At 43.5% G+C, this 24575-nt stretch overlaps 1 protein-coding gene across 1 annotated transcript; it reads left to right on the top strand.

The window, feature by feature from the left end:
- On the top strand, nt 1–23513 carry LOC142153103 (uncharacterized). Its single transcript, XM_075210376.1, has 18 exons — nt 1–381; nt 653–767; nt 1442–1616; nt 2028–2139; nt 2882–2988; nt 4711–4837; nt 5464–5584; nt 9651–9736; nt 10191–10333; nt 10623–10682; nt 13582–13648; nt 13861–13955; nt 14511–14639; nt 17469–17583; nt 19412–19549; nt 20254–20414; nt 21205–21293; nt 21943–23513. Exons 1-18 carry the CDS (start codon nt 285–287, stop codon nt 22172–22174), a joined length of 2169 nt encoding a protein of 722 aa, XP_075066477.1. The 5' UTR covers nt 1–284; the 3' UTR covers nt 22175–23513.
- Nucleotides 23514–24575: the final 1062 nt, after the last annotated feature.

Raw genomic sequence — 24575 nt, 5'->3', positions numbered from 1 at the left:
TTGATGCTTGCGCTTTGATGTGCAGTTTGAGCTTTAGTAATTTATTTACAAACCGTACAGCAAAACGTCAAAAAGTACAAATCTGTCCCTAAAAGTCATTTCAAAATGGAGATAACTATATAGACAGCTTTGTTTATACTGCAACCAGTGTACAAGATTAGTTCTTGATTTTTTTTTTGCAAACGCATTATTTCTTTATACATGTGTGTTGTTCTGGTAGTAGGGGATGGATGTAGCCCTGTTTTATCAGTCCCTGTGTCCATATTATGTTTAGGTGAAGTGCTATGTTGGTGTCTGCCCTACGACGATCTTCTACTGGACTGTCTGTCACAGTGGTCCAGGCATGCGGTACTGTGACACCCGGACAATTACATCGTCATAGTAAGTTACTGTCATTTATATTCAAGCAGCAATAAAATCTTATTAGAGCTATATATATATGTTTTTTAAAGGACACAAAGTCACTACATTTTTTAAGACTATCTCTATTATATGGAGGTGGAATATAATATATACAGAGTTTTATATTTAAAGTGAACCTGTCTCCCGAACACAGTGGAGACGCCTTCAAACACTTGATTTTTTTTCCCTGATAAGATTTGTTATGGGATAATACTGGGCCTGTACTTATACACTAATATCTCCGCTGCAGACTCTTCATTCAGAGTACACCCTAGTGTGAGTGAGGCCTTAGCAGAGAGGAGGCCGGTCGTGGCTCTGGAGAGCACAATCATTACGCATGGGATGCCATATCCAGAAAATATCAGGTGCGCTCATTCTCTTTAATGTTTGTATCATGAAGCAGGTCTATAGGGTAAGTTTATTTTAGTAGCCACAGACAGTGATTTCTAAATTTGTGATTTGCCTAATGCATATTTTGGGGACAAAATTTGTATTTTAAAGTGTGTGCTACACAATTGGCGTAGCCAGCAGGACACTTTTTGTCACAACATTGTTTGATTAATCCTTGGTTTTGTCACTATGTTGCATTCACCTGTGCTCCTGAGAGGACACCTTGAAAGCGTACACTATGGGTAATTCTAGGGGACAGGATTTTAGGACCATTGTATAAAGGCTGAGAATGTCACCATTGTAATTTCTCCATGAGGCTGCTGGACACAGCCCTAGCGGACGGCTTACACTGACATTATCTTTTAGCCGATTACTGGTTTGTTTTACAGTCTGGGCATGTTACATTATTCAGCAGTTGCGTAATGGTTTAGCAACACCAGAGCTGAAGTTTTCTGTAAACCGCGTTCACATAAATAATAACAGTAATAACTAGTTATGGTATATTTAAGTCATGTTAACTTATGGGGGCTAAGAGTTAAGGTTAACAACAAGTTAGTTGTTTATTAAAGGATCCCTTTAAACATATTACATAAAACTTAATGCAGCCTCTACTGATCCATTCCTTACCCATCATTTGTGTGATTGTCAGAATGGCCAATGAAGTGGAGGAAATCGTACGGATCAATGGGTCAGTACCAGCGACGGTGGGTGTTATAAAGGGCAAAGTTCATATTGGCCTCTGTGAAGAAGAATTAGAGTTCCTGGCGACAAGCACCGACTGCGTGAAAGTGTCACGGAGGGACCTTCCCTACGTGCTCAGCCAGGTATTAAAATGAAATAATATAATCACGTTATAAATTATATTTCTGAACCATAAATTGCATATTAAAAATAAAAACTTGGGTTTGATTGCTAGGAAATCCAGGTTTGGCCTTTACCAAATCAAATTTTGCCCAACTGCTAAACTTGATATATTTTAATATACATACATATATATCGTGCTTGTCATTTGACACACACATGCACTTACTTTTAGTAATTTATTTGAACTTGGTAATTCCTCAGAAATGTTTGTGGCTTTTGAAGACTAATGGTGAAATGCGTTGGAGGGGGCAGACTGAGCAGACATTCTAGCAGTGTAAACTTTTACCATGTCCTATAACCTAAACATAACTTGTAATAATCGTTAAAACAATGAAAAAAAAATAACTAAACTGTGTTATTTCTCTTGCCAGGGCCTCTCCGGAGGGAGCACAGTGTCCGGGACACTGATAGCCGCCCATCACGCTGGGATCCCCGTGTTTGTGACCGGAGGCATCGGAGGGGTACATCGTGATGGAGAGAAGAGTAAAATATTTGTTCATTATAAAATTTAGCAGCGCAGTCTACGGACTTAAGGCCTGATTCACCAAGGCAGGCGTACTGAACGCAACGTGTGTTTATTTTAAAACGCGCGTTAATCGTCTCTGCGTGCTCCTGAATTCAACAAGGCGCGCATAGGAAGATACGTGTGGTGATGAGTTCGGGTGTAGTCACTGCACGATACGTACAACACCTACGTGGTTTATAATGTCACAAAAAAAACGCACAGAAGAAAAAATAAAATATTGAATTAATGTCTCCAGTTAATAATATAGGCATTAATTATAAAACAGTAAAAAAAAAAAATTGTTTTGTCCCCACCCTATGAAATACATTTATTAACATGTTCTTAATGTAGAGTGAACATAAAATACATTTTTACAGTTTCTCCTGATTGCGCAAACGTTATAGAATGCATACGAGACTGTCATCACCACTGATCAGACTTAGACTAGCCCTGTGGCTGGAGCAAGAGGTACGGCAGAAAAACAAGTAAGTTTGATGCCCAAAGCTTGAATCGGAAGTGGCTGCGTACGCTCGAGTTTGGAGCATTCTTAAATAGACCGCTCATTCTCGCTCTTTCTCTCGCTCTTGCGCTCTTCTTATGTAGCAGTGCTCCTTGCAGTGTCCGTAGGTGAATACACCCTCCTTACTTGTATCTCAGTGCTCCTCATAGTGACCATAGAATCTTGTCTAGGTGTAAGTTTTTTTTTTCTTCTTGCTACAGCCATGGATATAAGTGCAGACCTGACCGAACTTGGAAGGACCCCCGTAGCAGTTATATCAGCTGGCATAAAATCCATCCTGGACATTGGCCGGACCCTCGAGTATCTGGTGTGTAAACAAAGGCTTCTGTGATTTAGCCAGCACTGTATTTACCTAGGGCGTAATTTTTTAGGGGCAACATTTAAATGTTTTTTTATATTAATTTTATCTACTTTTACCTTTTTTTTTTTTTTTTTAACCTTTTTGGTTTTTGCCATCCACCTATTATTTTTCGTAAAAATATTCAAGGTGGGTATGTTGCATAAAGCGCCATGATTGTATGTGATGCTCATCTGCTTATGTGACATTTCCTGGCCAATTTTTTTGGGGGGGAATTTTTGAGCCTCTAAAAAACAAAAGAGGTGCACAATTACCTTGAGAGATCAGTCTAAAACCCTTTTGCGAATGAAATCAGTAGAGCACCATTCTTTGTGTCTTCCCCAAAATGGGCGTGGCTTATAGGCGGGTCTGCAGCGCTATGTAACAAAAAGGTAAAAAGCTAAGCAGAAATGGCTACAAAAACCTCTGCCGCTTAGACCTGGCATAGAACAAACTTATGGTGTCCTTTGGTGGACAGCTATAGAATTTCTTACAGTTTTGATAAGTGTTGGGCATATTTGCCCTTTCATTTTTAACTAATCTGTTTTTGAACAGAATTTGTAGTGAAGAAGAAGACCTTAACAAAGAAAATCTATATAAAGTGTTGGACATTTCTATATAGGTCATGTAAAACCCTGCCCAGTGCTCTGTTTTTGAGCAGAGCAATGCCATATATCTAATATATAAATGCTTAGTGGCGTCTGTGTGTGTGTGGAAAAAAAAAACACCAAGTTGCAGCGCCACCTGCTGGGCAGAGTTATACACTGACCTACTAAATTCTTAGTGTGTGTGGGAAAAAAAATTCAAAAAGGGCTGAAATTTGGTAGTGCTCAAACTCATTTTCGTGAGGTAATTTTACCTCATGAACACACATGTGTAGAGGCGTGCGTTAGTGTGTGTGGAAAAAAATATTTTCTCAGAAAGGGCTCATCCAATTGACCTGAAATTTGGTATACTGACATAATTTGACAAAAAAAATAGAATAGTCAAGTCAGTTAACTTCCATCATCCCCCCTTTCCCCCTTGGGAGGGGTAGTAAAGGCTAAATGTACGAGTTGAGGGGTCAAACTCATTTTCGTGAGGTAATTTTACCTCATGAACACACATTAAAAAGGCCGCTTGCGTCGGGAAGTAACGCTCTTCCCCTGAGGAGGCCTGGGCTAGGTGCAAATGCATGACAAGAACCTTTTTAAAACCTTAAGTAGCTTGATTTGACTAGAATGCATGAGTATCATGCACGGGTTAACTTGTAATATAATATTCAGTTATTACTCATAACGCAGCAATACCGCAGCTTTGCCTAGAGATTGCGCCACTCTGTCCTCCATATTTGCCTTAATACACAGAGGCTCTATATATTAAGGCAAATAGTTTTGGGGCAGCACTCAGGCTAGGTACTGTCCTAGATTTAGGTTCCATATTCAGAGCCATATGAAGAAATAACAGATATGATCCTGATTGTGGCTTTTTTTTTTATTACTATTTCCATTCTCAGTTTGGATTACAATTTTTTTCCCTGGTGCAAAACGGCTTCACGGATAATTGTACAGTGCTACGGAATCTACTGGCGCTATATAAATAAATGTTGATGATGATGAAGGTTATGAGCTCTTAATCTGGACACAGAACCTTGTGGCTGTTAGACATAGGAGACACAGGATTTGAACGTTTTCCACTTGAATGTTATGGCAGGAGACAGAAGGGGTCTGTGTTTCCAGCTTTGGTGATTCCAGCGACTTCCCGGCTTTCTTCACCCCGCGTAGTGGCTTTCAGGCTCCGTGTCGCGTCCGTAATGAGGAGGAAGCCGCACAGCTTATTGGTAAGATGCCAAAAATGTGCTCATCCAATTGTAAAACTATTGTAAAGATGTATTAATTTATGGACTTATTTACAGACCAAACAGTTTTTTAGGGAAGCTAATAACCTTTCTGGTTATAGCATTGTATTTCCATTGCTCATGTGTGTACCCACAAGCTGGGTCACGCATGCGCAGATCCCCTCTTTCCTCTACCTGTCCCCAAACCATTCCCCACAATAATACCACCCCCTTCCCGGGGGCTGGTGGACACATAGATGCCCAGAACAATCACATGCACCTAAGACCTCCACACATGCCCATCAGATTTCCTGACATGCCCTTTACAGGCTCGTCAGACCTCCCCACGTACCATCCCCTTAGGCTTCTCCGCCTGACCTCTTAAACCTACAGATTGAGAGTCTGTCACTGGTGAGAATAAGAGATTCAATGCAGACTGAGATTGATGCAGCAAGACAGCCAGAGCCAGAGTATCTCATTTCACAAATGACACCATGAACCTCAAATTTATGCACCATTCCCCTTGTTACGGCCCTTTGACACGAGGCCTCACCCATTCCCATTAGGTGAGAGTTCTCAGAGCTTCTTTCACTATTACTCTGCTTCCTGCCATATTGTTTCTCATGCAGCCAGTTCTCTGGACCTCAGACTGGGCAGTGGTGTCCTCATCGCCGTCCCCGTACCACCAGAGCACGCTGCGTCTGGGCAGAGGATAGAGGAAGCTCTTCAGCAAGCTATGGAGGAGGCCAGGTTAGTGGCACAGCGTTGGTCTGGTCCCGTCCATCGTTATTACTTTAGATAAGATCTGCCATGTTTTACCTAAAGGATATTTGACGTTTTATGCTCTATGTAAAAGAGTAGAGTGCACTGAGAAGAACATGAAATATCTCTGCACGTTATATCAAATGTTGGCTGCAGAAATTGACTCATGCCCGTTCCCTGGTTACTTCCTCTCACATTACAATGTACTATGTAATATGGTGTTTAGCTGACACATGACAGGTCCTCCATAATGGTATTTTGTCTGCATTGTCAAGCCCCCCTCCCCCTTGTGAGTTCTCCATTTGGATAAATGAGTCACATACTGAATTAACACATCATCCAGCTTGACACCACACCACACAGATCAGTGCAGGACTGGCTCACTGGGACACGGGAAGTTCATGATGGGTCCCACTGTCTGAAGGCATACTTATATACAGGTGTATAGGAGGTGGGAGCGAGGTGGTTGGACTCGTCTTCCATGGACTGGCATTTGGACTAATGTAATAAAACCTTCAGTGACTTGTGATAATGACAGACCCGGGAGTAAATGTATCAAGATGAGAGTTTTCCGGCGGGTTTGAAAAGTGGAGATGTTGCCTATAGCAACCAATCAGATTCTAGCTGTCATGTTGTAGAATGTAGTAAGTAAATGATAGCTAGAATCTTTTCAAACCCGCCGGAAATCTCTCAGCTTGATACATTTACCCCCTGATGTCCCCTTATGTTTATGATTAAAGTAATATGTGCAGTATGGTGGCTCAGTGGTTACACTCCTGCCTCACAGCACTGGGGTCATGAGTTTAATTCCCCAAGCGCTTTAAGAGGTGGTTTTTCGTTATTATGTTTTATTCATGCTATCTGATAAATTGCAGTGGATGAGTATTTTATATGTTGTGGAAATACAATAGTTATGTGTTATTGATGTTTACTTACATTAAATTAACGTTTTAATTACAAATTGGTTGGTGTTTTGAAATAGTCAGAGAACGGCGCCTTTTCTTTGTCCCCCTTTTTTTCTTGTGATTTATCTTCACTATTTTGGATATAGCACAAACTATTCCATAAGAGGGCGGCTGTTCTCTGTTATTTTAGCAATGAATGTATGAATTGTTTTAATCTTTAAAGAGAATAAGAAGTGAGGTATAATTTACCTAGAAGAGCGCCTAATCCAGTGGTTCCCAAACTTTTGCAGTTCGCGGCACCCTTAGAGTCTCCAAATTTTTTCAAGGCACCTCTCCAAAATAATTATTGAGCAGTCGTGTTTTAGAAGTAGTTGGGTCAAAAAATTGTAATAAGTATTAAGGTCAGGACAGAAATACTTATTTAGTTGTATGCAAAAATGCCCCTCTGCATCCAGACACTCTGCCCTCAGGCACTCAGCCCCCTCTGCATCCAGACACACTGCCCCCTCTGCATCCAGACACACTGCCCCCTCTGCATCCAGACACACTGCCCCCTCTGCATCCAGACAAACTGCCCTCTCTCACACTGCCCCCTCTGTCCTCTGTCACGCTGTCCCCCCTCCTCTGCTCTTTCACGCTGTCCCTCCTCCTCTGCCCTCTCGCACAATGTCCCCCTCCTCTGCCCTCTCACACGCTGTCCCCTCCTCTGCCCTCTCACGCTGTGTCCCCCTCCACTGCCCCTCATGCTGTGTCCCCCTCCTCTGCCCCACTGTGCCCCTCCTCTGCCCCACTGTGCCCCTCCTCTGCTCTCTGTCCCCATCCTCTGCTCTCTGTCCCCCTTCTCTGCCCCCATCCTCTGCTCTCTGTCCCCATCCTCTGCCCCTCTGTCCCCCTTCTCTGCCCTGCTGTCACCATCCTCTGCTCTCTGTCCCCATCCTCTGCTCTCTGTCCCCCTTCTCTGCCCCACTGTGCCCCTCCTCTGCTCTCTGTCCCCCTTCTCTGCCCCGCTGTCCCCATCCTCTGCTCTCTGTCCCCATCCTCTGCTCTCTGTCCCCCTTCTCTGCCCCCATCCTCTGCTCTCTGTCCCCATCCTCTGCCCCTCTGTCCCCCTTCTCTGCCCTGCTGTCACCATCCTCTGCTCTCTGTCCCCATCCTCTGCTCTCTGTCCCCCTTCTCTGCCCCCATCCTCTGCTCTCTGTCCCCCTTCTCTGCCCTGCTGTCACCATCCTCTGCTCTCTGTCCCCATCCTCTGCTCTCTGTCCCCCTTCTCTGCCCCGCTGTCCCCATCCTCTGCTCTCTGTCCCCATCCTCTGCTCTCTGTCCCCATCCTCTGCCCCTCTGTCCCCCTTCTCTGCCCCGCTGTCCCCATCCTCTGCTCTCTGTCCCCATCCTCTGCCCCTCTGTCCCCATCCTCTGCCCCGCTGTCACCATCCTCTGTCACCATCCTCTGTCCCACTGTCACCATCCTCTGTCCCCCTCCTCTGTCCCACTGTCACCATCCTCTGTCCCCCTCCTCTGTCCCACTGTCACCATCCTCTGTCCCCCTCCTCTGTCCCACTGTCACCATCCTCTGTCCCCCTCCTCTGTCCCGCTGTCACCATCCTCTGTCCCCCTCCTCTGCCCCGCTGTCACCATCCTCTGTCACCATCCTCTGTCCCCCTCCTCTGCCCCGCTGTCACCATCCTCTGTCACCATCCTCTGTCCCCCTCCTCTGCCCCGCTGTCACCATCCTCTGTCACCATCCTCTGTCCCCCTCCTCTGTCCCGCTGTCACCATCCTCTGTCCCGCTCCTCTGTCCCGCTGTCACCATCCTCTGTCCCCCTCCTCTGCCCCGCTGTCACCATCCTCTGTCCCCCTCCTCTGCCCCGCTGTCACCATCCTCTGTCCCCCTCCTCTGTCCCGCTGTCACCATCCTCTGTCCCCCTCCTCTGTCCCGCTGTCACCATCCTCTGTCCCCCTCCTCTGCCCCGCTGTCACCATCCTCTGTCCCGATCCTCTGTCCCGCTGTCACCATCCTCTGTCCCCATCCTCTGTCCCCATCCTCTGTCCCCCTCCTCTGTCCCGCTATCACCATCCTCTGTCCCCCTCCTCTGTCCCGCTGTCACCATCCTCTGTCCCCCTCCTCTGCCACGATCCCTCTCACTCTGCCCCGCGCCAGGCGCCAGCCATAAAAAAGCAACAACACAGAAACTTACCAATCCGTCGGGCGTCGGAACCCAGCAGCCTCCTCTCTCCTGCAGCTTGTTACTGACGTCGATATTCAGTGACGGCTGCAGGAGAGAGGAGGCTCCTGGGTCCCGGCGCCCGACGGCTTGGTAAGTTTCTGTGTTTTGGTTTTTTTTATGTCTGGCCCGCGGCACCCCAGTGACAGCGCCGCGGCACCCCTGGGAGCCGCGGCGCACAGTTTGGGAACCGCCGGCCTAATCCATACACTGCAGTGACATTCTGAGGGTATTGTGTTGTTTTGTTTGTAGAGGGGGTTTCCACACCACGCTACCAGTGGGCGTGACCAGCATGCATGGGGGCGTGGCTATAATATTAGACAGTAATTGGCTGCTCTCCAACTCTTCCTATCCCTATAATATACATGGGCAACGCTGCGTGCACTACTGTTAGGTGCACACAGCTCACCCTTTTCAAGCAGAGCCATGTGAAGCGGGGGCAGGGCCCAGCCACCTTAATTATACAGTAGGCTTGGATGGGGCTTTCCCAGCACTAGGAAACTCCCCCTCGGTTTGCCTATGTACAGGGAGTGATATTGTCACAATTTTGCTCCCCCCCCAAAATTAACTGCCCCCCTCCCCATAAGTATCACACCCACGGCTGCAACCAAGTCAGCCTATTGTATATTGGCTCTGGTAAATCAACTTCTTGGGGCCCTTTCCATAGCTAGTATTGGGGGGCGTATCCATTGGGCAATGTGCTCCTAGGACTGTGTATCCCTGTGGAGGGGCAAAATACACAGAGCAACAAGGTTCTCAGTCTGTACAGAATACCCTCTATACATGTTTACTCATCTTTAATAAGAAATTAAACCAAAGTTGTCATTTTTGATAGTCGGGTACAACACTCAATATGTAACTTTGCTGCAATTTCTTTACAGGTGTCTGCCAGATGTTTTGATTAAAAATGTATATTATTGTTACCAGGACACAAGGGATTGTGGGTAAAGCGGTGACTCCATTTCTGCTGCGCAGAGTGAACGAGCTGACTGGAGGGAAATCCCTGAGTTCCAGTATCCTTTACTGTGTAAAAACACAAACAAAGTGGTGGTCAATATTTACTTTCCCTTCTGTAGTTATTTTTTAGCTAATTAATCTCCTATTTACTTCAAGAGTTTCTTTATTAAAGGAAGCACAGAAAATAAGGGTATAACGTTTTCTCCTTGTGTACACATGGTGGAGGCAGCCATTTTGTTCCCTGGCCAACATGTATGAAAATAGAGGGTATTAATTTGCTGTGAATCTGTGACATCACTGAGATAGGAAGTGAATGGATAGGTTGCATTCTCATGAAGTGGAGGTGTTGCCCATAGCAACCAATCAGATTGCAGGTAGCATTTACCTAACGCATTCTAGAAAATGATAGCTAGAATCTCATTGGTTACTATTGGCAACACCTCTTTTTGCTTTTTAGAAGGTTTGATGTCTACCCCAAAGAGAGAAGACAGTTCCTTAGCCCCCGTCAAGATATTGCTCTGATAAAGAATAATGCGATGGTTGGAAGCCGCATAGCCGTGGCTCTCAGCAAGCTCCGAAATCCTAAAGTGGGCACAAGAAAAGAATGTTGTCGTATCGAGAGTAAGGAGGACCCAAAACCTGATTCCAGGCCGGTGAGATATTTCTACTGCATATAGTCGGTACCTTTTGACAATCCTTGCGCAATATTACTGTACGGTAACTTCAATGCTGATATTTGCTCGCGAGAGTGGTGAGCAGAAATCCGCGTTAAATTACCGTACTAATGGTAATAGTGCGCGGGCCGCGTTACGCTCACAAGTAACGCAGTCAATTGAACCCCCCCCCCTTATTTCCAATCAGGAGACAGACTTACTATATATAGTTTATCTGTACACATTTTGAACATATTTTAGTTTATCTGTCATTTCCATTCATTTTCAGGTTGTCATTGGAGGCATTAATGTTGACTTCATTGCAAAGGCAGCTAAGGACAAAATGGTGGTGCGTATATATTACTGTATAATACCATAGTAACAGCTGTGTAACTGCAGTAACTCTGGTGTGATACCATCCTGTGAGATCTCAGTAGCCCCTACTGTGCACTGGGTGGTTTTGCACCAGACTTCGCTCAAGAAAAATCTAAAGAAATTTTTTTAAAAAAACCTTTATTAAAAACAACGCCCCCCCACCCTACGGGTTTCCCTGCTGTAGTGTCACCAGTGGCGGATCCAGGGGGGGGGCGATCGGGGCAATCATTCCCCCTAGCGGGGGCTTGCTGCCGGCGGCTGCACACTATGTGCAGGTCTGTTCTGCAGTGACAGTGTGCTGCCCGGCTGCTCTGATTGTGTTTAAAACACAATCAGAGCAGCTGGGCAGCACATTGTCACTGCCGAGCGGACCTGCACCTATTGTGGGGGACACACACAATTCTTTATTTGTTTAACTCTTTTTATACATACTAGCAAGGTATCATCTTCCACCAGGAGTCGCACAGCCTCAACGGATACGTCTCCGCACAGGCATATCCGCGGCTGCTTCCAAGTATGTAAATTACATGAAACGCCCATTCTGTACTTGACCCACGCTTGTCTGTCCCGTTACTGCCCCGTTCATCCTCTCTAAGGGGGGTATTCAATTGTTAGCTAGATTTTTTTTTTTCCCCACCGTGTTAAAAAAAACAATAAAAATCTCCTGCGGATTTTTGACGGCAATAGCGACCGTTTTGAGTTAGCGCAGCGGGAAAACTGGTGCAATTCAATTGAAAAAGAGTGAATGCTGCCCCCCGCGCGTTAAAAATTGTGTTTGTGAATTTTTAGGGGAGTGAAGGGGAGTTTTAACGCGGTTATGTATAACACAAAAAGGTTTTGCATACATTTCCATACATTAGATTACATTACACATTGATAATATCTACATTTAAGTACTTTCTTTAGTATATTTTTTAATTGAACTATTTTTTTTACCATACAATCATCTATACCATGTCAAAACACATTACTACATTCATATTTGTATCAAAAACATACATAAATATAATAATTAGTGATTTATTTATTTTTTATTTTTTTATTTTTTTATTTTTATGTCATTATTTTTTCACAAGAAAATCAACTTACACAAGTTAGGCATTAGTGATAAACATAACTTTTTGTCAACATTTTTATATGATTTCAGAGGTGTTTTATTTTTATCACACCCCAAGGAGGTGCGCGATAAAACAGCATATTGGCCTGTTTTACCCGCCGCGTTAAAAAACAATTGAATAGCTTTTAACGCGGCTGCCTCTCGCACAGCCTATACTTTTTAATAGACCTTCTACTGGAGCGCGAGAGGACCGTTTCATGAAACAAAAACGTAGCGTTAAAAATGGAATTGAATTGCGGGTAAAGTTAACCCGCTTGAAAATGATTAAAAACAGCTTTAAAAAGACTTAACACGCTAAAAAAAACAAACTCGCTGACAACTGAATACCCCCCTAAGTGTAAGTGAAAGACGTGGCTCACTCCGCCAAGGGACACTCACGTGTTTGTCATGCGCATGCGCAGGAAGTAATTAGGTTTTTTTTGCCAAAATAATGCCGGACCAGAATGATAAGCTGAACTTCAAAGTACTAAGCTTCATTTACTGTCAATAAATAAATCTATTTCACATTCAATTGCTCTCAAGAAAAATGCCCAAGAATAAGAAATTTCCCATCTAAAAATAGGAAACCTATTAAAACTGATGAGAAACACAAGGGAGAGACCGAAGTACCATACATTTCTTGACAAAAATATGCATTTTTCATATCAATTACATAACTAGTATAACTTGTCATTTTATAAAGTGCTGTGTGATGAGATATAACCCCCTGGAGGCCGTTCGTGCCCTTGGTATGACCTCTGTAGGAACATCTCGGTACATGTAGGGACTTATCCAGCAGCGCATATAACGGGCTCGGTGGGAGGCAGCGTTTAGAGTCGTACTATTTATTATCAACATACAGTTGTTGTGTTCTGTCTCCTCTTTAGTATATTGTTATTTATGAGCTTTTTCTCATAGACTAAACTTCTTCAGATTTTATTTTTGCTTTTGGAACATATTAACAAGTGCAAATAGTTTTCCATTTAATTTTAAATCCCCAGTGCAAGCATCAGCCATCGTATATACCAAAATGACCCATTCCAGCGGGACCAGGGGGGATATAAGAGTGAGGTTCACAGGAGGGCAATGCCTTGGGGGTGGGTCTTGGTTGAGACCAGGGGCGGATCCAGAACTTAATTGTAATTTAGTGGGGGTGATTTAGCCCCGCCCCCTTTTTGACACCTAAGGCTGCTGACGGCTGCTCACTATGCAGGTCCGTTCGGCAGAGAGAGTTAGGGAGAGAGTCCTGCCCGGCTGCTCTGATTGTGTCAATCAGAGCAGTTGGGCAGGACTCTCTCCCTAACTCTCTCTGCCGAACGGACCTGCATACAATCAGAGCAGTTGGGCAGGACTCTCTCCCTAACTCTCTCTGCCGAACGGACCTGCACATAGTGTGCAGCCGCTGGCAGCAAGCCTCTGCGATCGCCTCCCACCCCTGGATCCACCACTGGTTGAGATAAGCAAATATTCCACCATGTTCCACTGGGGGGTGCTGTTTCATTGGCGTCTATAGAACATATTATTAATCACCTAAACAGGGCATACGGCCACCACTAATGCTGATATGTTGTGAATTAAGGTTCTTTGTACAGAAGTACAACACAATAATAAGTACTGACAGTTAAGAACAGCTCCTTCTAATTCATTTTTCATTTTTTGTTGGACTAAATTAAATATTTTGGAGTAGAATATATGTTAATTGTTTATTTCCATAACACCCACAAGGGGAATGGTCTGACCCTCTCATCATGTCTTGTATATTGACTTATTCCTGCAGTTTGGAGGACAGACCAACCCTGGGCAAGTCCACCAGTCGGTTGGAGGGGTGGGCAGGAACCTGGCGGGTGAGTAGGTGAACTAATGCCAAGCTTGGCACAGTTATTTGGACAAGACAGAGGTTCTTAACCTATTTTGCCTGAATTTCCAGTAAAAACTGCACTTGGTGCCTAAGTACAGCGGAGGCAGCCATTGTCTGGCTTGAGTATAGATGAGTGCAGGGTGGACTTCAGGTGCCCCACCCAGATCCTAGAGCTTATTCTATTCTTCTCCTCTCCAGACTGTATGAGCCGCCTGGGTACGAGACCATTCTTCATCTCTGCTGTGGGGCAAGACGAGCTCTCTCATTCCGTCCTCCAATACTGCTCTCACATGGTGAGTTTTCATGACTCATTACAACCAAAACTTTGCTAAGAGTCATTTTAAAGACCGATGTGTTTATACTAGATATGTCCTATTCCTTTGCTGACAGCTGACACTTTTTAGAAGAGACATTTTTCAGGAGAGGCATCGGTTGGAGGAGACAATATATCTTGTGTAATGTAAGAGCCAGAGTCAGCTTACACATGACAAAAATACTGCAATAGGATTCACACACACATAGGCCTGAACTATGCTACTGCAGGAACATTGTGCTTTACTGTTTGAGCTTTTTGACCTACCTCTTTCCTTAGAGCCACCGTCTAAGAGCAAAGGAATGTGGGTTTTAAAGTTTGTGATGGAGGGGCGAGGAAATGCTCCATCACACTTTTTCTCAATGGAAAGTCAGGGTAGAACTGAATGATGTATTTTACCTTCATGCTTAACATATGAGAAAAAATAAATACTTCTTGGGTTTGTTTGTTGAATCAATCAAGGCTTGAAGTGGCTGCTTCTCATGCAGGATCTTTCTGTTTTATGGCATTAAAAAATATCTCCTTTTTTTTGCAGGACATGCAAGGGGTGGCTCGTCTTAAGGGCCACAATACTGCCACCTACTGCGCAGTGATCACTGGCAGCGGGGAGCTGAGCCTGGGCCTGGGAGACTTGGCGATACACAACCAGATAACCGATAAACACGTAAGGATTCACAGGGAATACATAGGCAAGCCGGGGGGGGGGGGGGGGGTTCCTAGTGCCTGGAAACCCCCCTCCAAGCCTGGGGCACTGTATACTTAAGGTGGCTGGACCCTGTCCCCGCTTCACACAGCTCTGCTTGAAAAGGGAGAGCTGCGTGCACCTAACAGTAGTGCACACAGCATTCCCCATGTATATTATGGGGATAGGGAGAGTTGGAGAGCAGCCAAGCACTGTCTAATATTATAGCCACGTCCCCATGCATGCTGGTCACGCCCACTGGCGGCGTGTTGTGGAAACTCCCCTCTACAAATCCTGTGTTTGCCCCTGGAATACTTCATATCAGCAGAAGAGACATATGATGTATTAACTCTGCCAGTTTTACGTATCATGTATATTGTAGTTGGACGTTTTAGGATAGTTTTTTTTGTTTTTTTGAACAGTTGTTATTTTTTTTCTGACCAATCAGAAGACAAACGAGTGTACCTCCGTGTCTGCGAGATGTAGCATTAGCATTAGCTTAAGGTGATAATTTGCACTTAGCCACAACAGCCAACCAGCTATTAGCTTTGATCTGTCTAGTGCAAGTTATTTGAATTGTACAATGAAAGTTAATTGCTGATAGGTACAATTTACTACCAAGGGCTTCCAACATGCCCAGTAATCCCCGTAATTTATATAGCGCCACTAATTCTGCAGCGCTGTACAGAGAATACTTCAGACCCCACACAGAAGAGGGTTAATGTGTCAGCAGCCAATTAACCTACTAGTATGTTTTTGGATTTTGGGAGGAAACCCACACAAACACGGGGAGAACATACAAACTACACACAGATCAGGTCCTGGTTGGGAATTGAACTCATGACCCCAGTACTGTGTGGCAGAAGTCCTACTCACTGAGCCACCATGCTGCCCACTAATGATTTGATCGATTTTGTTCAGATTATTATCAAACTTTGCCGTCATTTTGGCCACACACACTGAGATGCTGAGCCAGTCGCCTGATCTCGCTGCCAAAATCTCATGGTGTGTCCAAAAGTACCAATCAGTCCTTATTGATTGAAGAAGCTAATCCAGTGGTTCCCAAACTGGGTGCCGTGGCCAACTCCCTGGGGTGCCGTGGCCAGGGCTGGTGGTAAGTAAGGTGGGTGACTACTTGGTAATAATTTTGGCTTAGGGGTGCATTGAAAATTTTTTCGAGACCCTAAGGGTGCTTCGAACTAAGAAAGTTTGGGATCCACTGAGCTAATCAATGATTCTACCATTGTACCACTAGAGGCGCTGTCCCATTAGAGTAGGCCTGGCGAACCTGTGGCACGCCAGGTGTTTGTGAAACTACAAGTCCCAGCATGCATTGCCAGTAGATAGCCAGCTAATGGCTGGCAGGGCATGCTGGGACTTGTAGTTTCACAACACCTGGAGAGACACAGGTTTACTAGGTCTGCATTAGAGCATATAACTGGTATTTCATCCTATCTCAGCCAACAAAACCTTGTGGTCGTTCAGTTTAACACAAATATGCAGTTAAATGTTTTATGGTTATATAATTGTAAAGCGCTACGGAATATGTTGGTGCTATATAATTAAAAGATGATGATGATATTTGTAGAACATTTCTCTGGTTGCAGCAAACCCTTATTATAGGAATATTATTTCTTACCCTTTATCTGTAGTGTAGACACCGTTATGGTTATGTCTGAATATGACGTTGTAATTGTGATACCATTGCATGAACTCAGCTCATAGGAGAGTGCTGTCAGATCAGACAGCACTGTTACTGTGAGTTGATTTAAAGAGATTAAACTGTATCCATTAGACTTGGGAAGATTAAACAGACTGTGGGTTCACAGGAATGCAAATAGTTACACCCCCCAACAACGATCTTGTTGCTATGATTCCGCTGAGTCCCTGGATGACAGGATGGTTGTTACTCATACACAGAACATGGAAAGAGTGAGGTTGGGGATCAGGGGAGGTCAGGAGATCAGTGACGATGAAAACACAGCTTAAATGTATTGTTCCCCCTCCCACTGCTCATCAGCATGGAGAGACCTCTCTGCGTTTGTCCTGGGGCGCTCACCTGAGTTCAGACACTACCGTGTCATCGATGTCGGCTGCCTGATAAATGCACTTTCCTTTTGTAATTTCTGCTGGACGCAATTCTCAGTTTTGGCCATACATGCCAACCTTTGAATAGTGAATTCTGGGAGATCCCGGACAGGGGGTGTGATTGGAGGGTGGGAGGTCAAAATGACACGATTCACCGCAAATCACGTCATTTTGGCGAGTAAATTGCTGTATGCGGGATACTTGCCTGCTCTCCCGGGAGTCCGGGAGACCTAGCCTGATTTCGGGAGTCTCCCAGACATTCCGGGAGAGTTGGCAAGTATGGTATTGGCCTTTATTTCGTATTGCCAGACAACTGCTGAGTGCTTACTGTGCAGTTTGGTTAGTTCCTATTATAAATGTTATGTAAACTACGGCTTGTACTAACACTCTATAGCTGGCTTTGAAATGCTCTGTTCGGGGTGACCGTAGAGTTTACTGAGCTAAATGTAGGGAACATTCGCACCCACAACTCGGAAGGGAGTCAGAAGGGACCGGTGATAGGAGACGCAGTGACTACGAGCAAATGAAGACAAGGGAAGGTCAGTTAAGACAGGAAAGGTGTGCAGGTAAATACAGTGAGTTGGGCTAAGGATAGACCAGGGGAGTAACAGTCCAATCAGGTTAAATAAAGTCAGTAAGTTTCCAGCAGGTAAATTAGCTGCAGTTATATGTGATAAGTACAGTACTGCAGGTACCTGATGTAATACCTTTACCCTCCTCCAGGTGTCTCAGTTTGCAGACATTCTCCACAGGGCTCCTCTGCTCTGCATAGACGGGAATGTGCCCGTGTCTACCATCCAGTATGTGTGTGAAATCGCCCAGCAGAACTCTGTGCCAGGTCAGTGTGCCACCATGACTGGCATCTCCCCAGTGTCGTGCTGGTTTTTGATAGCGGGTCCAATTTTTCAGCCCTTGAACAGTGTTGGTTTCTCTTAAATTTGTAGTTCTTCCATTATTAGACAGAGGTCTGTCATAAGGTCTCAGCCAGCGAATGACCCACATCCTCATGTCTAAGCCCCAGCGCCCAGGCCAGGAGGGTGGTAGTCACAATACTACTATATAACATACTACTATATTACTAACTCATACATTGCTATATAATTATTTACTACATTACTTTATTATATGCTACTGTATTGCTATATTACACACGTGATGCTAATATATGTGTAAACTCCTGTAATGGTCTATTCTCATGTCATCACATTTGTGCCTGTTAAATACTTGTGTATTATGACTAACACACCCCTGTAAATCATTCAGGATATGAGAAGTCACCTTGGAACACCATAAATACAGAAACATTTGAGCTGCGGCCTCGTTCTTTAATAATGTGGGAGCGCAGTGTAGTCCTATCACTTTATGGTCACTAATTTGGCCCTCTCACAGCGCTCCAGTCCCCGGCCTCATCTTGCAATAACTGAGGAAGAGCGGGGTGATACAAGTCACCTGTGCTCTATCCTGCAATCACTGTACCATGGGGACTGACCGAGTGATAGATGTATGGACAGGACTTATTCTCCCTCTCCTCCTGTCAGACACTGCGCTCCAAGTGTAGTGAGGGGAACCAGAGAATGGGGGAGGGGGGCACTATAATTGAAAGGTACTACCCTGTATTTTACAAAAGGGGGGGAGATAATATCTATAATATAAATGTCTAGTGGCGTGTGTTAGTCTGTCTGTGTGTGTGTGGAAAAAATAAAACCAAGCTGCAGCGCCACCTGCTGAGCGGCGGAGTTATACACTGACCTACTAAATTCTTAGTGTGTGTGGAAAAAAAAAATCAGAAAGGGCTGAAATTTGGTATACTAAGATGTTTTTAATTTGTTAATTTAATTTGTTAATTGTTAAAAGTGTTTATAAAGATTTTAAAAAATATATATATATTTCTTGAAGGAGAAGTGACAGTGGGGAGTGGTTGGTGGTTGCCGGGGGTGACAGTGGGGAGTGGTTGGTGGTTGAGGCCTGGGCTATGGCCCAAATGCATGACAAGAACCTTTTTAACACCTTAAGTAGCTTGATTTGACTAGAATGCATGAGTATCATGCACGGGTTAACTTGTCCTATATATTACTTTATAATAAACCACTATATTAATATATAATACACTTCAGTATACTATACTACTGTATTCCTCCATAACATACCACTATAGTAAGATCATATACAGTACTTTATTATATCAGGTATTGTATTGCTCTCTACAAGCCTGGCCAACCTGTGGCTCTCCAGATGTTGTGAAACTACAAGTTCCAGCATACCTTGTCCTCTTTCAGCTGTCTATCTACTGGCAAAGCATGCTGGGGTTGTAGTTTCACAACACCTAGAGAGTCACGGGTTGGCCAGACCTGCTATAATAGGCCACCGTATTTGCATATAATACACATTTTTCTTATATATCATATATATATATACCATATATGTAACCATATTTACTTTAGCATATTATGTTAAAGACCATTTCACTATACTACTAAGCAATATACTATGCTATATTACTATATAATGTACTAATATGTTACAGTGACTATTGTGCATTCTAAAAGTGATTGAGCACCGGTGTGTTTGCCCCTGAGCGTTGACTTGGAGACCCCTGTAAATCACCCATTAAAGGTCGGGTTCCACTTTCGAGACAAGTTGTAGCAGAGTTGAATTCTCTCTTGCAGTTTGTTATGAACCCACAGATGTAGACAAAGCTTCAAAACCTTTCACCTCACACAGCTGGACGGCTTTGAGGTACATCTCCCCAAACTTAAGAGAACTAAAATCCATCAACAGGACCTTAGGATATCCGGTGGACATTGGTAAGTTACCCCAGGACATGGGATTGCCGAGATGATGCGTCAATGTTAGCAGTATTGTGTGGAAAGAAAATTCTATGATCATTCAAGGGGTCTGCTCTAGAATTGATATAAATTATACTGTAACATTGTTACTAACGGAATATCTTATTTATTTGATTTAAGTTAGTGAGGTGGGATATATACGTCCTCAGAAATATGGCAGTGTGCAGTAAGCAAATTCTGAATTATTTTCCGAGTAAACTAGCAGTAAAGGAAAAAGTACAATACAGACAATACGGTTCAAATACAAATGTTTCAGTGAACTTTTGGATATAGTTACAGTTGGTAACATCTTTATTTGTGTATATATTTACATAGATATGACATATATAATATGTTATTTTAGATTCATTATTATTTTAAAAAACACCCTAATAAGACAGACTGAGTCAGGATAGACGGTGAGAGCACTTTATAGAAAACAGTGCAAATCAACCTTCATATTAACAAATGAGTTTGATCATGTCGGGTACCAGAGATCCTCCTGTTTTACCTCCCATAGTTTCCAAATGTCTCGATCTTGACCTTTTAAATGATTGATTGGCTTAAAACTAGATTCTCGGTGTCTTTCAACACTTCATCGTCCATAAAAGAATTCCTTATCTATGCGTTAGCACATGTAATAAATGTGATGTTCTCTCCTCGGTCATTGTTTCCTTCCTCAGAGGTCCCGGGTGAGTTGGATGATATGATAGAAGCAGCCATCGGCCTGTCGTTGCCTCTTCTGGAGAGCCTGCGGTGTGTCATAGTGACTCTGGGGGCTGACGGCGTCCTATTGTGTGGTCACAACTGTGAGGGGACATTATCCCTCCGTCTTACAGACAAGGTAAATCTTCTTCTGTATGAGTGTCAAACGGGGAGACGGTCACCCCTAAAACACCCCTCAAATATTTGTCCTCTGGGCCCTGTCCTATGTCTTCTACCAACCTAAGGGTTTATGGTACGTTGTACAAAGGGGTAGTGATGGTATAGTGTTTGGGGAGGGGAGATTTATAATTTAACATACATTTTGTTCCTGGGCCCCGGTGTGGAACTATAGGGGTTGCAGGAGGTGTCAGAGGTGAGGGGGCCCCTCCAAGGACCCTACACCAGACCCCCGGCTCTGCTGTCCCGGCCGGACCTCATAGCAATAGGGCCGACGTTACACTGTTCCACACCTGCTTGGACCCTGTATCCATGTCAGACCCTGTATACCGTAGTCCTGTTTGTTATCCCTATACTCAGGAGAACTTGTTTTTTTACATTTTGGAATAAATATTCCAGTGGTACAAATAACCTGGGGAAGAATCATAAAAAGAGAGAATGTTGTTCCTAATTGTCCCTGTTTTGCCTATGAAACAAAATATATTTATGCCACTATAATACCATAATAAAGAACTGTATAAATGGACTAACTGGAAATAAACAGTTGACACATCACCAAAATGTGAGAATTGGTCCAGTCATGAAGTGGTTATTGTGCTGGGTGGAGGTGAGAGGTACGATATAGTAGTAATAGATATTTTGTTATATACTATAAATGTCCCGTTTGCTTAGGAGCCGCCCTGTGTCTCATTGGTGGGTGAGTGTCAGACATTTTTACTCTGTACAATCTTTCTGGCTTCTCTTCCCCTTAGATATCCGGAGGTGATCTGTGTGCTGTGCATTATCCTGCTGCCCCCATTTCCCCAGAGGAAATTATCAATGTATCTGGAGCAGGTGACAGGTCTGTCGTACTTATCGTGAATCTGTTGTTTACACGTGGTGAAGGCAGCCATTTTGTGGGGTGAACCTATACTCAAGAGATTGCAGCCTATCCGGTCGCTGAGAATCAGTGACATCACTCAGGCACTTTGTGAGGCACCCGGTGGAGGCAGACATTTTGTGAACCAATATTTAGGAGAAGGCAGCTTAACCATTCATTATTTATTTAATAGGTTGCTCTGCCCACAAAATGGCTGCCTCTATATGTGCAGAAAATGGGGGAAGACCACAATAAACTGTTGATATTAATTGGAGAATCTAAAATACCATGATAGAAGTTATGATATATGACCTTGGTATCTACATCACAGTTATCGGCCATCTTAGGCTCCATAAAATTTCCTACATTGTCTCACAGACAGGAAGTCTAATGCAATATGTTTATGTTGTTTATGTCTGTGTAATGGATACAGCAGCAAGCAGAATAGATAGTTATACACACTTGCCTGGTGCTCCTTTGAATATTGTTTCATTTAAATTCACAATAATTTCCATTTTGCCCTTTAAATCGGTCTCCCAGGGGGGCGAATGGATAAGGTATCTTGTTGTCACAACACCTTTCCCACCATCGGCTGCTTTATATAAATCATTTCTCACTTTCATTCTCACAGTCTCATGGCTGCCCTTCTGTCCGGGGTCCTGGCTGATCTCGACACCGACACCTGCGTTCGGATGGGTCTCCTGGCCGCTTGCCTCTCCCTCCGCTCCCCCGGTCCCGTCTCTCAACTCCTCTCCACCACCAGTGTCAGTGTCCAGCACGTAGCGGAGGAGAAGTGGCCTGCACCCCGAGTATGGGACATCTCCCCGTCCAATGGGAAGTCTATCTGCAGAACCAGCCCCTAAGAAATGTCTGAGGGAGAGGAACCCTGACTGTTGCAGGAGTAATAAGGTGGTGGTTAGAGAAGTTGGAGCATTTGTGTTAAATGCTGATGTTCCAGAGATCCAGGGTGCGAATCCCCAAAGCTATCCACACATTGCAGAAATTCTCAGTTGAAACCCCTGAAAATATCCTGACGATGTAGAGATCCAGGGTTTAAATTCCCAAACCTAACCTCAGATTTCAGAAATTCTATGCTCATGTCCTTGGAAATATCCTGACGTTGTAGATAGCCAGGGTTCAAATCCCCAAAGCTATCCTCAGATAGCAGAAATTCTCTGTTCAAATCCCTGGAAATACCCTGATGTTGTACAGATCCAGGGTTCGAATCCCTAAAGCTATCATGACATCGCTGAGATCTAGAGCTTGAATTCCGTAGCTAACATGATACTACATTCAATTGTAGTCTGGGCACATTGCAAATTTCACAATCTCAAATGGTTGTAATGTCCAACTGGAAATTATTTTATATCAGAGTGAGATTATCCATTAGGCAACCTAGGCTTCTGCCTAGGGACCGCTGGGGGATGCAGAGGACTGTAACTCTCATGGTTTCTTTTTTTTTTTTAAACAAACAGACAGGGTATGGTACCCAAGCCTGTATCTTGCCGAGGCTCTGATATATATTTATAGTTCTTGCATACTGGGTCCCATTAATACGTTATAATATATAACATTTGGCTGCGAAATTGACTCTGCAATGAGTAATAGACACAGGCAGTCAGTGAGGCAATCCAGGGATGTGAGAGCCGGGCTTGCCAATTTCGGTAAATTTTACAGTCAGGAAAAATATATAAAAATATTTAGTTAAATAAAAATAGCACAAAATATACAACGTTTGGTAATCTGTAAAATAAAGTTAGTTCAGTAAATCAGTAGATACATATAAAAATATATATAATATAATTTAAACACTTATACTTCTTTAATTGCCAATGGTGGAATAAAAAATATTTCAAGGTTTCAGAGAAGTGCGTTAGGATTCAGACTTTGAACTACATAATGACCTGATTCCTCTCACTGCCTCTCCTCAGTCGTCCACCAGGTGGAGCCACAAAACGTTTTTACATTGAGCACAAACTCATGGAACAAGGACATTCTCTGTCCAAAATGTAATCATTTCTAAAATGTATTTGATGAGCTCCCTGCTCATTTTCCAAGTTTCCTTGAAGATCTGATACTGTACAAATCGGGATTATTTTTTTATTCTAATGATCATGAAATATATTCTAGTATCGGTTCTGCCATTAATTAAATATTTAATTGTTAAAATAATTGTCATTTACAAAAATAAATATTTTTTTTTATACAATCCAAACATCTATGTGTTGTATCTATTGTCGCTAAACTTTCAGACTGTTGCTCAATTATCACTTACTGACTTCAGTGTGCAGCTGCTACGCCATCAGAAGAGATTAGCGTTACCAAACCAAATCATTCACTTTTTAAGAATCTACAAGTGTCAGTGTACTCATTGCCTGCACAGGAGGCAGCCATTTTGTGAGCTGAATGAAGACATAGCAAAGCTCCTCAGTAATGCCTCAGTCACTAGTTTCATTAGAGAAGTTGTAAGATGGCTGCCCCCACTATGTATAGATGACAAGAATATTGTGACTGAACTAACTCCAGAATGGTCGGACTTGCTAGACTTGGGTGATTGTCCCAATCAGAGCACAAGAAATAAATCCAGAGGCTGATAAAGCAGAATGTCCAGGCCCTGCCAATAAAATTGGCCCCTTTAGATGATATCATTATATCTGGGCTTTTTGAACTTTATACATTGTAAATGTTTAATTTATTAATTGAAGGAAGGGTGAATGCCATTTTTAAGAGAAGTGTATTCTGGGATATTCTATTCACAGGTTAGTACATATGCTTAAAATGGGAAATATTAAGGAATCAATAATATTTAAGCAAAGGCTGAGATAAGATTAATAAATTATTCCAATTTTGGGAATAAGTCATAGTTTTTGGTATCGCCTTTGAGAACCTTTTACATCACTGCTCCCAATTTATGTTATGTCACCATGAATGGTGTCATGGTTTAACATCTTTCGGGCTTGTTGTTTTTTTTAAAAAAAAAATTAAATACATGGTGTGAAGATACTGGGTTTTCTGGCCCAATTCTATCCACTTCACGCTAGTTGGCCACCCACGGGTGCCTTACTATGCCAGGGAAGGCTACCCAGTACCTTCTAGGGTTCTCAGGCAAAATGCAGTTAGAAAGTAAAGCAATACATTTATTGTAATAATCACTAGATTATTATGTACACACAGTAAATAAATACCAGGCAAGTTTACCTTATCATCTGTCCCTTACCCCACTAGCTTAAGGTGCTAGTCACCTGGATATCCTGACTTATAGGC

The sequence above is a fragment of the Mixophyes fleayi genome, chromosome 4 (assembly GCF_038048845.1).
Source record: "Mixophyes fleayi isolate aMixFle1 chromosome 4, aMixFle1.hap1, whole genome shotgun sequence".
Classification (NCBI taxonomy): Eukaryota; Metazoa; Chordata; class Amphibia; order Anura; family Limnodynastidae; genus Mixophyes; species Mixophyes fleayi.
Note: the sequence above shows the minus strand (reverse complement) of the source record. Positions and strands in the feature narration are given on the sequence as shown.